This window comes from Bubalus bubalis, chromosome 13, assembly GCF_019923935.1.
Source record: "Bubalus bubalis isolate 160015118507 breed Murrah chromosome 13, NDDB_SH_1, whole genome shotgun sequence".
NCBI classification, from domain to species: Eukaryota; Metazoa; Chordata; class Mammalia; order Artiodactyla; family Bovidae; genus Bubalus; species Bubalus bubalis.
In genome coordinates this window covers 16,921,892-16,937,153 of record NC_059169.1, presented here as the reverse complement: position 1 = coordinate 16,937,153, position 15,262 = coordinate 16,921,892, and the positions used below count along the sequence as shown (strand labels likewise).

Here is a 15,262-nt window from a genome sequence, read left to right as displayed (position 1 = left end):
TTTCTGAACCATGACACGATCTAACACTTCCGCTTTGTACTCTGTTCACGCAAAGAGCTGACAGAGACTTTGTGGTGCCTTTGATCATCCAGTGGTCTCATTCCAGCATCCACACTGCTCTCTCTTCACTCTATCGACTAACTTTTTAGCTTCCTATAACTCTGTGCTTATAAGAGCAACATATACTAAGATGGAGCTCATGCTCCAAATAATAAAAGTGAGGGACTCTGTTCAGGGCTTTTCTTCAGCCTAGCAGTCATCCCAACCCACCCCCAGAACTCGGTCTGGAAGCAGGGTGCTCACAGGGATGATGCAGGTGAATTCCAGGGCCCATCACCCTGTCAGAAGGATGGCGAGAGTCCAGCTCCAGAGAGCACAGAAAACTCACTAGAACCAGGCTCTTGTTTCCTGAGCAAATGTTGTGACATCAACACTATTCATCACAGACAATGCTTCTGAGCAGGAAGCAGATGTGGCTGTTCCCCCAGGGAGAGTCCTGGAGTGAACTCAGCACCTTGGCCTCCCTCACCTGTCCCTTGTCAGGAGATCAAAGTGCAGCTGATTCTCTCCAGCAGGGATGGAGGGCAGGGTAGACTTTAGAAACCAGGTGTCATCTCAACCTTGAACACCTGGGAACCAAACACCCTATCACCTACCTCACCTCATGCCCAAGAGTTACAGGCTGCGGGCATCTGGACCCATGAAAAGCCATCCTGTTTCTCTCAAATCCCATTTAGGGCTGAGCAGGATGCCAGTATGAGTGAACTGGAGGGTCTGCAAAGAAAATTAGCTAGAATTAGGAAGAGGGGCTGTAAGGCTCTGTTGTTATGTTGCCCAAAGTAACATCTTTTTCCCACAAGCACTGAGCCCACAAGTCCTGAAGCAGACTATGTCACAGCCATGGCATGAGCCCACAGTCACAGACACATGTAACCCCAGAGTTCACATGACTGATGCCTGTGTTTCCCACAACCCTGAAGACACCTGGGGACACACCCCACCAGGACTGCAGATCTTCACCAGCAACGGGACCCTGGGATGATAGCCATGCTGCCAGATTATCATTCAAGCCATGTGAGACCTGTTGTGAGTAAGTTCTTGATTCCCTCATGTTCAAGGGTCCAGTGCCTTTGGTCATGGCCAGCAAGTACTTTACAAGCATCGATTTAAGAAATCCTCATGAGAACTCCAGAGACTGAGGGATTAAGAGCATGCACTGCCCAAGATTAACTTTTTAAACCCACCTAAGTGATAGACCTGGGTGTGAGACCCAACTTTCTGATTCCCAAGGTTGTGCTTTTAATAACAACAGCGGTGTCTCACACAGAGAATAATCAGGGTGAAGGATACCTATGTGTGATAATGAGCATTTTTCTCTAGATTTTGTTATTTATGTTCAGAAAACCCTCAAATCTTACTCAGCTAACACCCAACAGCCTTTACTGTTACTGCACATCTTATTAAGCACCTGAGGTTGAACCAAGATTCTGGGAATCTAGTGTGAGAACTCCTTAAAACAGCAGACTTAAGATCCATGGTACTAATTAGAACTAATTAGTACTAATACACCTAACACACGTGCTAATCCTCCCCAACAATGCCTCTGGTAGACACTGTGCTAGTTGATCCCAGCACATTTCCAGACAGAATTTGCATACGGCTTCCTCATTCAGGCACTGCCAAAAGCAAAAAGTGGACTAGAGAAAGGCAACCAAATGTCATGCTGGTTTTATGCACTTGTCCATGACTGACCATTGCTATGCTCTCTTATACAAAAATGTGCCCCCCAAAACCCCCTTGTAATCAGCTGCCAATATGTCATTAAGATGAAAGTGTCAGCCTAAGCTTCCGAGGCAGTTAGGCAGTAGGATCTGAAACTAAACTTCAGGACGTCAGTAATCCTTCAGAGCACAAGGCTGAAGCTGACTTATGCATTCTGGCCACAGCAGTCACATGTCCTTTTGGCTGGTGGCTCTAGCAGTAACCTTAAGATATACTCTCACTCGCTCAGTCACTCAATAGTGTCTGACTCTTTGCGACCCCATGGACTGTAACCTGTCAGGCTCCTCTGTCCATGGGATTATCCAGGAAAGAATACTGGAGTAGGTTGCCATTTGCTCCTCCAGGAAATCTTCCCAACCCAGGGACTGAACCCATTTCTTCTGCGTCTCCTGCATTGGGAAGCAGATTTTTTTTTTACCACTGAGCCACCTGGGAAGTCCTAAAATATACTAGAGAAAACAGCAATGTTACTATTTATGGCACAGACCCACCACCTAGAGAGAGAATATAAACAGTTCTAATCAACTGGCTACCATATGTGGTTATATGGGGTGTGGAAGATGGGGAAACTGGATTGAATTTATTGTCTAGCTTATTGCAGCCTACTAGGGTGCAAGAAAACCCAAATATTCCACAGGTGCCAAAGTACTCAGACTCTCCAGATCAAATATTGAGAAAATCCTTTACTTGTTCTTAAAAAAACTCTCACGAGGGGCCCTTCTCTCCACTTCCATATGGATGGGAAATGGCCCTTCCTCAGGCAAAACTCTCTGTCAAGTGTTTATAACTTTAAAAATATATATATAACACTTCTACTTTCATTATTTTTTTAATATTGATGAAATATGTGCATTAATAATGAGATAAATTCAATTATTTCATCATCTGTGATTACCTGTAGAATAGACTGATTAATCATAAAATGTGTTTCCATTATTTTATTTATTTATTTATTTTTTGCTGCACCTTGCAGGTTCTTAGTTCCCTGACCAGGGACTGAAGCTGTGCCCCAGCAACAAAAGCACAGAGTCATACCCACAGGACCACCAGGGAAGTCCCTGCTCCCCATTATTCTGCAACTAGGAATTTGAATGGAGTAATAAACTAAATGCACACTGAACAGATCCCCCTCTTGTGTCCTCCTAAGGGATTATTTTCAGCATCGTTTATATGAATGACTTTGAGGAGGATGGGACCATAAACAGTGTGGAGTCACCCCAAATACTAGTAATGATAAAGAGCAAGCCTGCAAATAACAGGGCTTATCTTTTCAACAGGGCTTCCCTGGTGGCTCAGACAGTAATGAAGCCACCTGCAATGGAGGAGACCTGGGTTCAACCCCTGGGTCAGGAACATCCTCTAGAGAAGGGAATGGATACCCACTCTAGTATTTTTGCTTGGAAAATTCTATGGACAGAGGAGCCTGGTGGGCTGCAGTCCATGGGGTCGCAAAAAGTTGGACATGACTGAGTGACTAACATATATTTTTTTCAATACATTTAACAACTGCAACTTACTTGAACATGTGAAAAATCTATTTTTCAAATCTATCACTTCTGACATATATTTCCTGAGGTCTTCTTTCCTTTTCCTAATCATTTCCTTTCCTTGTCATTTCTGGTAACTTTAGGAGAAGAAAAAAAATCTCTATTTTCCTTCTACATTAGTTCCAAAATGATGAAATATTTTTAAGAAAAGTATTTATAGAATGGATACTCTGTGTTAGGAAGTGTGTCATGAACAAGACAGAAACAGTCCCTGTCCTTGTTCTCACATCCATCCTCCTTGTGCTAAAATGCAAAACTGCAGCTGACCTGCCATCAGTTCCATTTGCCTTAAGGACCACACTGACTCACAGTGGCCCATACATTCAACCTAATGTTGACTTGGTGAGAAATTCCAGAAGACAAAATCTGCAGAATTCCAAAAGCCTGGTGAATTACGGCGTAAATGGAGCCATTCTACATAGCCATCCCAACCTGAGAGCCCTGGTACTCACTTGTACATTCCAGGCGTTTCACATTTCGTGATGTCCTAAAGAAATACCACCGGAGCACAAAGAAAATGATGCCAAGGGGAATGACAGGTATAGCGATCCAGGGAATTGCAGCCACCATCACACCCACCACACCAACCACAAGCAGAAATGTCTGAAATGGTGAAAACAGATATAGAAGCCTTCTTATGAAGGATACTTTTCAAATATAAACTTTAACAGTTTTTTCTGTTGGGCTCAAACTCCTTTCCTTGAAAAGACTTGTTGTAACATCAGGGAATGCTTTCCCTTCCAAAGAAATAAAATTATAAGTGGTCCTCATGATATTTAGTGTATGTGCCAAATATGATGATAAGAACTTTTTAGGTATCAGCTCTTGTGATATACTCAGTAGCCCTATGAGGCAGGCATTACTAGTTTTAACAAATGAGAATATTTGAAGTTCAGAGAGTAGGAGTTGAATCCCAAACTATCAGGAGTCAGCAGGTATTATTCGAAAGATGAGGGAGCAGGTATCACAGGTGAGGAATCCAGATGTTTCAGCTATGCATGGAGGGATAAAGAAGTGGTTAATTACAAATTCAGTGTCCAGAAAAGTAGGACAAGACAAAACTTAAATGTTGACCTCTGGAAGTAGGGATTCCTCTTTCTAGATTTTCTATCCATAGCTAATATTTACTGAGTGTTAACTGTGTACAGGGCTACACCTTCAAAACTTCACATGTATTAACTCATTAATCCTCACAATAGCTCTATCTAGTAACAGTATTATCTCATTTTACAGATAGAGAGAGTGAGGCTCAGGGAGAGGAAATCAACTTGATGGACACTGCAAAGCCTAAGTCATGAAGCTGGGAAGCCCATGTAATGAGCCTTTATGACATATTTAAGCTTGCCCCCAATATACAGTTATCTTTCTATCATTATACTAAGTATTTAAAATGCCCAAGGCTAATTATTTTAACAACAGCAGATCCCATTTACCAAGTATTTACTGTATGTAAGGCACTGTGCTAAGAATTCCATGAACATTCTCTTAATCATCACATTATCCCATGAAGTGATTTTATCTTGGGAAATTATCTTGATCTAAAAAGACAGTAGGTAGAATAGAAAATGAAATCATTGGTTGACATTGATATAAGTATCCATCTTTAGCAGGAAAAGTATGATACCCTTACTTTTCAGTATCAAGCAATAAGAATGCAATCAACACTTAGTGTCTGCCTGCTATACAGTGGGGTTGGGGGGAGGGATGTGCAGATTTAGTCTGGTCCAAGGCCTCTGAAGTTTGTGATCTCAGGTGGAGACAAATCCATAGTGATCAGCACAAGGCTGAGAGTGCTGGGAAAACACAGGGAAGAATTCGGGAACATTTTTAGACAATTCTAAGAAGAGACTTATAGCTGAAATTTACAGAGTGGTTTAACAAACAGAAAGAGTAGCTAGAATAATTTGCAGGCAGCAATTACAACTGATGGAAATTTTGACCAAAAAGGAGCTGGGATGAGAAGGCTGAGATGCTTGTCTGAGTTAACACTGGTTGGTCTGTGTCCTCTCTGCACCGGGGCCTCCCCACCTTGTGACCCAGGGCAACTGGCCCAGGTGTGTCTCTGCAGGATGGGTTATGGGGGTAATGTCTGTATCACATACATTTGGGTTATCATTTCACAACTCTTCCTGGTCGGTTTTCTCAGAGTATCTTCACAACCATCTTCTGAATGAGAAAAGCAAAAACTTCATTTCCATTTACAGATATGATATAAAGATGGGATGGTAAGTGGTTGTCCTAAGTTTTCCCAGGAAGGACTGCAGGTCAAGGAGAAAGACAGGAGCAGTTTGTATTCAGGGAATCCCAGAGCCACAGCCGCAGGCAGGAGGAGCCTGGAAGGAGGAGGAAACGTCCAGAACTGTGACTCTGTGTCCAGGAGCCCTTGGGAGCCAAACTCTATTATCTGGATGGAGACCCATGTGCTTTTCCTGTTTCTCCCACACCTGCCATGGTATCAAATTAAAACCCAGAGTGAAGAGGATGGATTCTGAAGGAATACATTCCAGTCATAAGTGGGGAAAGATAGACCTGACTGACTGCTCTCCTATTAGACCTACAGATGAACAATTGCTTACAGCCATTGCATTAAGTATGCATTCCAACAGCTACAACTTTCACGCTCATGGGGGGCCGGGGGGTCCTACCAACTCCTTCTGTGCCTGGTCTTAAGTCACTTGGCTTGCCATTGTTGGTTGTCAAAAAAACCTGCTAAAATGACAATAAAACATCCAAATTACAGCTTTTTTAGCAGACTCACATCATTTGATGGGTAACATTCATCAGTTTCAATAATCTGGCTCTCCCCAGGAGGGCCTATTAAGACTAAGCCCAGTCTGGCAGATAACCTGGGAAGCAGAGTTAAAATAAAAATGAAGGGCTCCACAGGAAATGAGCTGATGCATTTTCCTCAGATAATCATTGAAAACCTATTATTAATGCTCTCAGAGCTCCAAAGTTAGGTCATGTTCTTCAGATTTCATGGCCCTAAATTCTGAAGCAATTCAAAGAGGATGTCTATAACATCTACTTGTAGGTAATAGTATATCTACTCTCATTGTGGATTGAATATTATATATATATTTAAACATTGTATGGGTTTACAATTATATGTATACACATTTGTGAAGCTTTTATTGCCAGCTATCTCAAGTCCTTTATAGAAGTTGGCAGAAGGTGAAAATAGTATCTAAACAAAAAGTCATTTGAGAGAGCAGGTCTCCTGCGTTCTCTTACTCTACTGCTCTCTGCCCAGGTACCCCTTCCCAATAAAATCTCTTGTGCTGCTCTTTGTCAGCACATGTGTCTCCTCGGACAATTCATTTCCGAGTGTTACACAAAAGCCCGCTTTCCTGCCCTGGAAAGGGTCCCCCTTCCTGAAACAAATGGCAACTATGGTGGGATCTCTTCTTCACTGTGATTGACATCCTGGCCACTCGGGGTACTCAGGGATCAGCTTGCCTGCCAACGGACCAGACCCAGTGGCCACAACTGGGACTCTTTCATCCCTTGTCTTCTCCTGACACAGACAACTGGCCAGAATGCCCCAACCAGGTAAGGAACAGGAACATTTACTGATTTTTCGCCCCTTCCTTCTCTCTTTCCTCTCCTTAACCCTTCCTATCCTATCCCTTTTTTTCTAGTCCCCTAGTCCTGGATGCAGGAATCTGGTCAACGGGCCTCAGCCTGAGGTGAGAATTGAAGGCTGATAACCTCCTCTTGGCAGAGAACTCGAATTCTGGTTCTGTTTTGGTCTGTTCTGGTTTCTGGTAGGGCCGAGTTCCAGTCCTCCCTTCTCTGGTGGCCGAGGGTAAAGTCCCGTAATGCCTGGGTATCTGCAGGTGGCAGGAGACATCTGTAAGGCCACCCCTTTCACCCCCCTGTCCTGCCTCTTTCTCCCTCTTTTTTCAACCTGGCTTCCCTTCCTCCCCCTGAAATCTCTAAAGACCTGAGATTTTTCATTTACTCTGTTAGTACTTGGATCTGAAGTTGTGTGTCTCTATAGGAGGTTTTCTGAGAGACTATAACCTTATATTTAAGGGAAGGTCTGATTAGGACTGACAGGTCTATGTGTGTGTTTTATACTCTGTGTTCTGTGTTGTGATTTGTGATGGCCATTTTGCTTTGTGTGGCCACCATTTGGTTTAGACCTGCGGCCACTATGTTAGAACTTGATTTTCATTCCCTGTGTCTTTGACACCAGGGCTCTCAGGAACACTTATCTAGACCATCTTCAACTCCTAAAACTTAGGGAAAAAGGGAATAAGCTTTTAAAAATTTTATTTATTCCAACTGTAATTTATAATTTAGCAAATTTTATATTGTAATATCTAATTCATGACTAAGTTTAGAAATGAAGCTAGATCTTGTCTTCTGTCTGTCTGAATATGTGTATGTCTTAGTATGTCTTTGTTTCTGGATAATATTTTTGAGATTAATTTGTAAATGAGCTCTATTTACAAATTTTTTTGACTTAAAAGTAAGCACTTACAAATCAAATAATTCTTAATTAAACAACGAATTCCAGTTTCATATGAACTGGGAAATATTGAGTATTAAATTAATATCTGGTAACAAAGATATATCTTTAGAACCATCAATAAGTATAAATACGTCTGTTGCACTTAGGTTTACTAAAGGTAAAAAAGACTGTTTTCTGTTACAAAATTGTCAACAAGAAATGTACCTGATTATGGAACATACTTTAGGGAAACTAAGATGTGTTTTAAGTAGAAGAAGGTATGAAAAAAATTACTGAAAAGAGCTATGCATGATCAGGATTTTCTAAAACTGGATTACCATCAGTTGGATAAATGGATTTTCTTAGGAATGACACAGCCATAGGAAAATTGGTTAGAGCCAACTATGTCCAAATGGCAGAGTCAACTTTCACTCAACCATGAGCCTCCATATATATGCCCATTGTGGCATATCAGCAAGCTAAGTGATAGACCCATCACCCTTGACTAAATGTGACAGAATGTTCTAAACCCTTTTGACTGATTTCTTTGACAAAACTTTCTAAATTGAATTCTGTTGAAGTTCCTTTGTCCTCTAGCTAACTTTGGCTTGCTTCAGAGGGCCCCTGAAACATCCCAAAGAGAGGTATTAAACTAATTGCATTTATTTGGTTGGTTAACTTACATGGGAAATACTATAAAATGAGTAATAAATCCTATCAGGTTGTAATGTATGGTAAATATTCAGTTAAATTCAGTTTAATCTTTCAGTCATGTCCAACTCTTTGTGACCGCATGGACTGCAGCACGCCAGGCCTCCCTGTCCATTATCAACTCCCAGAGCTTACTCAAACTAATGGCCATCGAGTTCGTGATGCCATCCAAACACCTCATCTTCTGTCATCCCCTTCTCCTCCTGCCTTCAATCTTTCCCAGCATCAGGATCTTTAGCAATGAGTCAGTTCTTCCCATCAAGTGGCCAAGGTATTGGAGTTTCAGCTTCAACATCAGTCCTTCCAAAGAATAGTCAGGACTGATTTCCTTTACAATGGATTGGTTAGATCTCCTTGCAGTCCTAGGGACTCTCAAGAGTCTTCTCCAACACCACAGTTCAAAAGCGTCAATTCTTCAGTGCTCAGCTTTCTTTATAGTCCCACTCTCACATCCATACATGACTACTGGAAAAACCACAGCTTTGACTAGAAGGACCTCTATTGGCAGAGTAATGTCTATGCTTTTTAATATGCTGTCTAGGTTGGTCATAACTTTCCTTCCAAGAAGTAAGCATCTTTTAATTTCATGGCTTCAGTCACCATCTGCAGTGATTCTGGAGCCCAAGAAAATAAAGTCTGTCACTGAAACAATGGATTGTTTCCCCATCTATTTGCCATGAAGTGATGGGACCAGATGCCATGATCTTTGTTTTCTGAATGTTGAGCTTTAAGCCAACTTTTTCACTCTCCTCTTTCACTTTCATCAAGAGGCTCTTTAGTTCTTCTTCACTTTCTGCCATAATGGTGGTGTCATCTGCATATCTGAGATTACTGATATTTCTCCTGGCAATCTTGATTCCAGCTCTGTTTCATCCAGCCCGGCATTTCACATGATGTACTCTGCATATTAGTTAAATAAGCAGGGTTACAATAAAGGGTTACAATATATAGCCTTGATATACTCTTTTCCCAATTTGCAAACAGTCTGCTTTCCATGTACAGTTCTGTTGCTTCTTGACCTGCATACAGATTTCTCAGGAGGCAAGTAAATTGGCCTGGTATTCCCATCTCTTGAAGAATTTTCCACAGTTTATTGTGATCCACACAGTCAAAGTTTTTGGCATAATCAATAAAGCAGAAGTAGACTTTGTTCTGGAATTCTCTTGTTTTTTCTATGATCCAACAGATGTTGACAATTTGAGCTCTTGTTGCTCTACCTTCTCGAAATCCAGCTTGAACATCTGGAACTTCATGGTTCACATATGTTGAAGCCTGGCTTGTAGAATTCTGAGCATTACTTTGGTAGCATGTGAGATGAGTGCAACTGTGTGGCAGTTTGAACATTCTTTGTCATTGCCTTTCTTTGGGACTGGAGTGAAAACTGACATTTTCCAGTCCTGTGGCCACTGCTGAATTATCCAAACTTGCTGGCATATTGAGTGCAGTACTATCACAGTATCATCTTTTAGGATTTGAAATAGCTCAACAAATTCCATTACTTTCAGTAGCTTTGTTTGTAGTGATGCTTCCTAAGGACCACTTGACTTCACATTCCAGGATGTCTAGCTCTAGGTGAGTGATCACACCATCATGGTTATATGGGTCATGAAGATTTTTTTTGTATAGTTCTTCTGTGTATTCTTACCACCTCTTCTTAGCACTGTGTCTACCAGATCTAATCCTTTGAATATATTTGTCACCTCCATTGTATATCCATAAGGGATTTTAGTTAGGTCAAACCTGAATGGCCTAGTGGTCTTCCTTACTTTCTTCAATTTAATCCTGAATTTTGCAATAAGGAGCTCATGATCAGAGTCACAGTCAGCTCCAGGTGTTGTTTTTGCTTACTGTATAGAGGTTCTCCATCTTTAGCTGAAAAGGACATAATCTGATTTCAGTATTGATCATTTGGTGATGCCCATATTTAGAACTGTCCCTTGTGTTGCCAGAGAGCATGCTTGCTATGACCAGTGTATTCTCTTGATAAAACTCTGTTAGTCTTTGCCCTGCTTCCTTTTGTACTCTAAAGGCCAAACTTGCCTGTGACTCCATGTATCTCTTGATTTCCTACTTTTGCATTCCAATTCCCTGTGATGAAAAGGACATCTTTTTTTGGTACTAGTTCTAGAAGGTGTTGTAGGTCTTCACAGAACTGGTCAACCTCAGGTTCTTCGGCATAAGTAGTTGAGGCACAGACTTGGATTACTGTGATGTTGAATCGTTTGCCTTGGGAATGAACTGAGATCATTCTGTCATTTTTGAGTTTGCACCCAAGCACTGCATTTCAGACTCTTGTTGACTATGAGAGCTATTCCATTCCTTCTAAGGGATTCTTGCCTACAGAAACAGATACAATGGTCATCTGAATTAAATTCACCCATTCCCTTTCATTTTAGTTCACTGATTCCTAAGATGTCAGTGTTCACTCTTGCCATCTCCTTTTTGATCACATCCAATTACCTTGATTCATGGACCTAACATTCCAGGTCCCCATGCTATGTTGTTCTTTACAGCATTGGACTTTACTTTCACCAACAGACTCATCCACAACTGAGCATCATTTCCTTTTTGGCCCAGTCACTTCATTCTTTCTGGAGCTATTAGTAATTCCCCTCAGCTCTTCCCCAGTAGCATATTGGATACTTTCTAACCTGGAGGGCATCTTCCACTGTCATACCTTTTTGCATTTTCATACTGTTCATGGGGTTCTCATGGCAAGAGACACAAAACCACTCTCATGGAGTGGTTTGTCATTTCCTCCTCCAGTGGACCACATTTTGTTAGAACTCTTCATGATGACGTATTCAGCTTAGGTGGCCCTGCATGGCATGGCTTGTAGCTTCATGAGTTACACAAGCCCATTCACCAAAATATGGCTGTGATCCATGAGTGGGAAAGAACATGAAGAGTCAGTTATTTACGCTCAGCCAAGCTGTTGATTTTTTCTTGTTGTTCTTACTGTTGTTATTTTCTTTTCCTGAATGAGGGGTGTGTGAAGAAGAAAGGTTTTTGCAATTCAGTTTTCATCAGTAAATTACAGCATTTTGCTGAGGGCAGCTGTGTGCATCTTCTCATGCTCAAAGCAGTCCCAATTTTTTAAAATTTAATGAGTGATTTTTCTAGTATTTTTTATTTATTTTTAATTGAAGGATAATTAAAATGCTTAACTCTAACTTCCATATCTTACTTTCATTTCACTTGTTTTACTAGTAGGAAGACTTCTAGGAGGAGATGATTTCAACAAAAAGAACTATACATAATTGAGACTCCTTACTCAATGTTATGTGGGACTTTGGGAAACTGTATGAAACTTACATTAATCTGAAATATTCAATGCCCAATTGTCAGTTTTGAAAACAACTGATTTGTATTCTGTGAGTCTATACAAGAAAGTGTCCATTAAATTTTTCAAGAATTACAAACCTAGAATCTCTGTACTACAAACTGATGAGATGGTATTTATGGGCTTGGAAACTGTGTCTGACAATAACTGTAATGCAACATAATGCCAGTGTCACAAGACAATTTTTCTCACTTAAAAACACATACGATGTTTTAAAAATAACTACCCATTACTTAGTGCTCAACATGCATTTAGATGTTATGCAAAGAATAATATTAAAACAACTTCATTTTGTCTTCCCACAACATTTATGGAGTTGGTATTATTTTGTCAATTTTACTGAGAGAAGACTGGTTTTGTTGGGGAAAGACAGCAAGAGGGAGAGCTCAGATTCAAGCTTGGAAAGGGAGACTGCAGGGCTCCCCACGCCATTGCACTTTAAGGCTGTTGCCATCATAAATGACTATCAGATGGAATCACACTATATAAATTGATTTTTTATGCTGCTTTCCCTTCATCCTTTTTGAAATGGTGAACAGCTCCAATTTGCCCAACAACTATAATGTGACTGAACAGGCAACATATCTGGTATCTGTAAGAGTCAGTATACAGGATAGTGCACAAACCCATGATCGCCCTCTGGTGGAATGTGGTCTCTGAATGACATTGTCTGAGTAGATGTTCTGTCCTGAAGTGTAGACCCACTACTCAGAACCCAGGGTTTTCTTTTTCTTTTTTTTTTTTAATATTATTTTATTTTTAAACTTTACATAATTGTATTAGTTGTGCCAAATATCAAAATGAATCCGCCACAGGTATATATGCGTTCCCCATCCTGAACCCTCCTCCCTCCTCCCTCCCCATACCATACCTCTGGGTCGTCCCAGTGCACAAGCCCCAAGCATCCAGTATCGTGCATTGAACCTGGACTGGCGACTCGTTTCATACATGATATTTTACATGTTTCAATGCCATTCTCCCAAATCTTCCCACCCTCTCCCTCTCCCACAGAGTCCATAAGACTGTTCTATACATCAGTGTCTCTTTTGCTGTCTCGTACACAGGGTTATTGTTACCATCTTTCTAAATTCCATATATATGCATTAGTACCCCAATGTTCATCGCAGCACTGTTTATAATAGCCAGGACATGGAAGCAACCTAGTTTCCCAAGTGGCTCAGATGGTACAGAATCTGCCTGTAATTCAGGAGACCCAGGTTTGATCCCTGGGTGTGGAAGATCCCCTGGAGAAGGGATGACAAGCCTCTCCAGTATTCCTTCCTGGAAAATTCCATGGACAGAGGAGCCTGGCAGGCTACAGTCCATGGGGTCCCAAAGAGTTGGACATGACTGAGCACTTTTACTTTTATATGTATATGCATTTGTGAATCTTTTGTTGCCAGCCATCTCAAACCATTTATAGAAGTTTGTAGATGAAAATAGTATTTAAGCAAAAACTCAACATCTGAAGAAGTAAACAAAAGATCCTAGTGTACAATAAACACACAATAAATCCCCTCCTTGAAGCCAACCTCATTTCTTTCTCCTACATTCCCAGGAATTCCAAAAAGCCCAATACAAGCAACACACACAATTTCCCCTACCTGGTTGGATTCCTGGTCCATCCGATGAACCACAGCACCACGGCCAGTGCTTCTGTACCTCTGCCACACTATGGAACAGAGACAGTGATGGGTATATAGAAAGAAGCATATTGACCCAGAAGCAAGTGACCCAAGGCCTGATACTTCCCAGATAAGGAGGATCATATTTTTATATATTTCCCATTTGGACTATACCATTTGGGAAATTCTATCCAAAGTCTATGAATCCACATAAACAAAAAATTTCTTAGACGAAATCTTTCATTTGAGAGAAAATGGTGATTTTTCACAATTCAGAAAAATGCAGAGAAAATCCCTGGGTTGGGAAGATCCCCTAGAAAAGAGAATGGCACACCACTCCATTATTCTTGCCTGGAGAATTCCATGGACAGAGGAGGCTGGCAGTTTAGTCTATAAGATTGCAAAGAATCGGACACAACTGAGTGGCTAACAAGTGTACACACCCACGTACAAACCCTAAGACTAAGCTTTTCTAAACCTGGCCTTTGCTTGGGATATATTAATCACATTCTTCATCCCTCATTTGACTGCCTTGGGTCTTTCCACAACCATGTAAGCTCTGGGACCTGGGTATCCTTAAATTCATTTCCAACTTAAGAGTCATAGCTAACTCCATTGACGAGTGAATGGTGGGGTTTGGTTCACAGTTTGCTAACCAGCATGATAGTAAGCTTTAGGGAAACATGGTATATCTCTTCCTTCATGTTTAGTGTATCTCTTTGATCAATAGTTTCCTTTCCACTTTTGTCAGGGCTCAATGTTATTACAAACTTTAAGTCTGGAATCCTCTTATTTTATAATTTAACAAGGTACACGTTAAAAAGAAGAGCACTATAAAAGTATATCACAGGGAAATCTACTTAACATTCTGTGATAACCTATATGAGAAAAGAATTTAAAAACAATGAATATATGTACATGTATTATTAAATCACTTTGCTGTATATCTGAAACAAACACAACATTGTAAATCAACCATATTCCAATAAAATTAAAATAATTTTTAAAAAAGAAAAAAGTCTTTAAAAAAGCTAAAATCAAGGGTTTTGAAATCCATCTTATAAATAAAAGAAAAAACAGCATATTAAAGTATGTAGAAGAATGAAAATAGGAAAAAAAAAAAAAGACTCTTGAGAGTCCCTGGTACAGCAAGGAGATCAAACCAGTCAATCCCAAAGGAAATCAATGGTGATTATTCACTGGTAAGATTGGATGCTGAAGCTCCAATACTTTGGCCACCTGATGTGAAGCGCTGACTCATTTGAAAAGACCCTGATGCTGGGAAAGACTGAGGGCAGGAGGAGAAGGGAGCGACTGAGGATGAGATGGTTGGATCGCATCATCAACTCAATGGACATGAGTTTGAACAAACTCTGGGAGATAGTGAAGGACAGGCAAGCCTTGCGTGCTGCAGTCCATGAGGTCACAAAAAGTCAGGCACAACTGAGCAACTAAATGACAAAAGACCTGAATGAAAAAGAAAACTAACTTCTAAGCAGAAAAATCAACAAACACAAAGTGTGGGTCTTTGAAATCACCACAAAATGCAAAAGGAAAAAAAAAAAAAGAGAGACAAAATTAACAATTCACACGAATTAAAAGAGGATAACACAAAAGATTGGGCTTCCCTGGGGGCTCAGATGGTAAAGAATCTGCTTGCAATAGGGGAGATCCACATTTGATCCCTGGGTTGGGAAGATCTCCTGGAAAAGAAAATAGCAACCTATACCAGTATTCTTGCCTGGAGAATCCCATGGACAGAGGAGCCTGACAGGTTACAGTCCATGGGGTTACC

At 40.8% G+C, this 15,262-nt stretch overlaps 1 protein-coding gene across 1 annotated transcript in view; it reads right to left on the bottom strand.

The window, feature by feature from the left end:
* Positions 1-15,262, bottom strand: part of LOC102413340 (ATP-binding cassette sub-family C member 4-like) — a 168,240-nt gene that overhangs the window by 67,126 nt on the left and 85,852 nt on the right. The window contains 2 exon segments of the mRNA XM_044927067.2: positions 3,782-3,977; positions 13,385-13,514. Of these exon segments, the coding sequence (XP_044783002.2) occupies positions 3,782-3,977; positions 13,385-13,514 (326 nt within the window).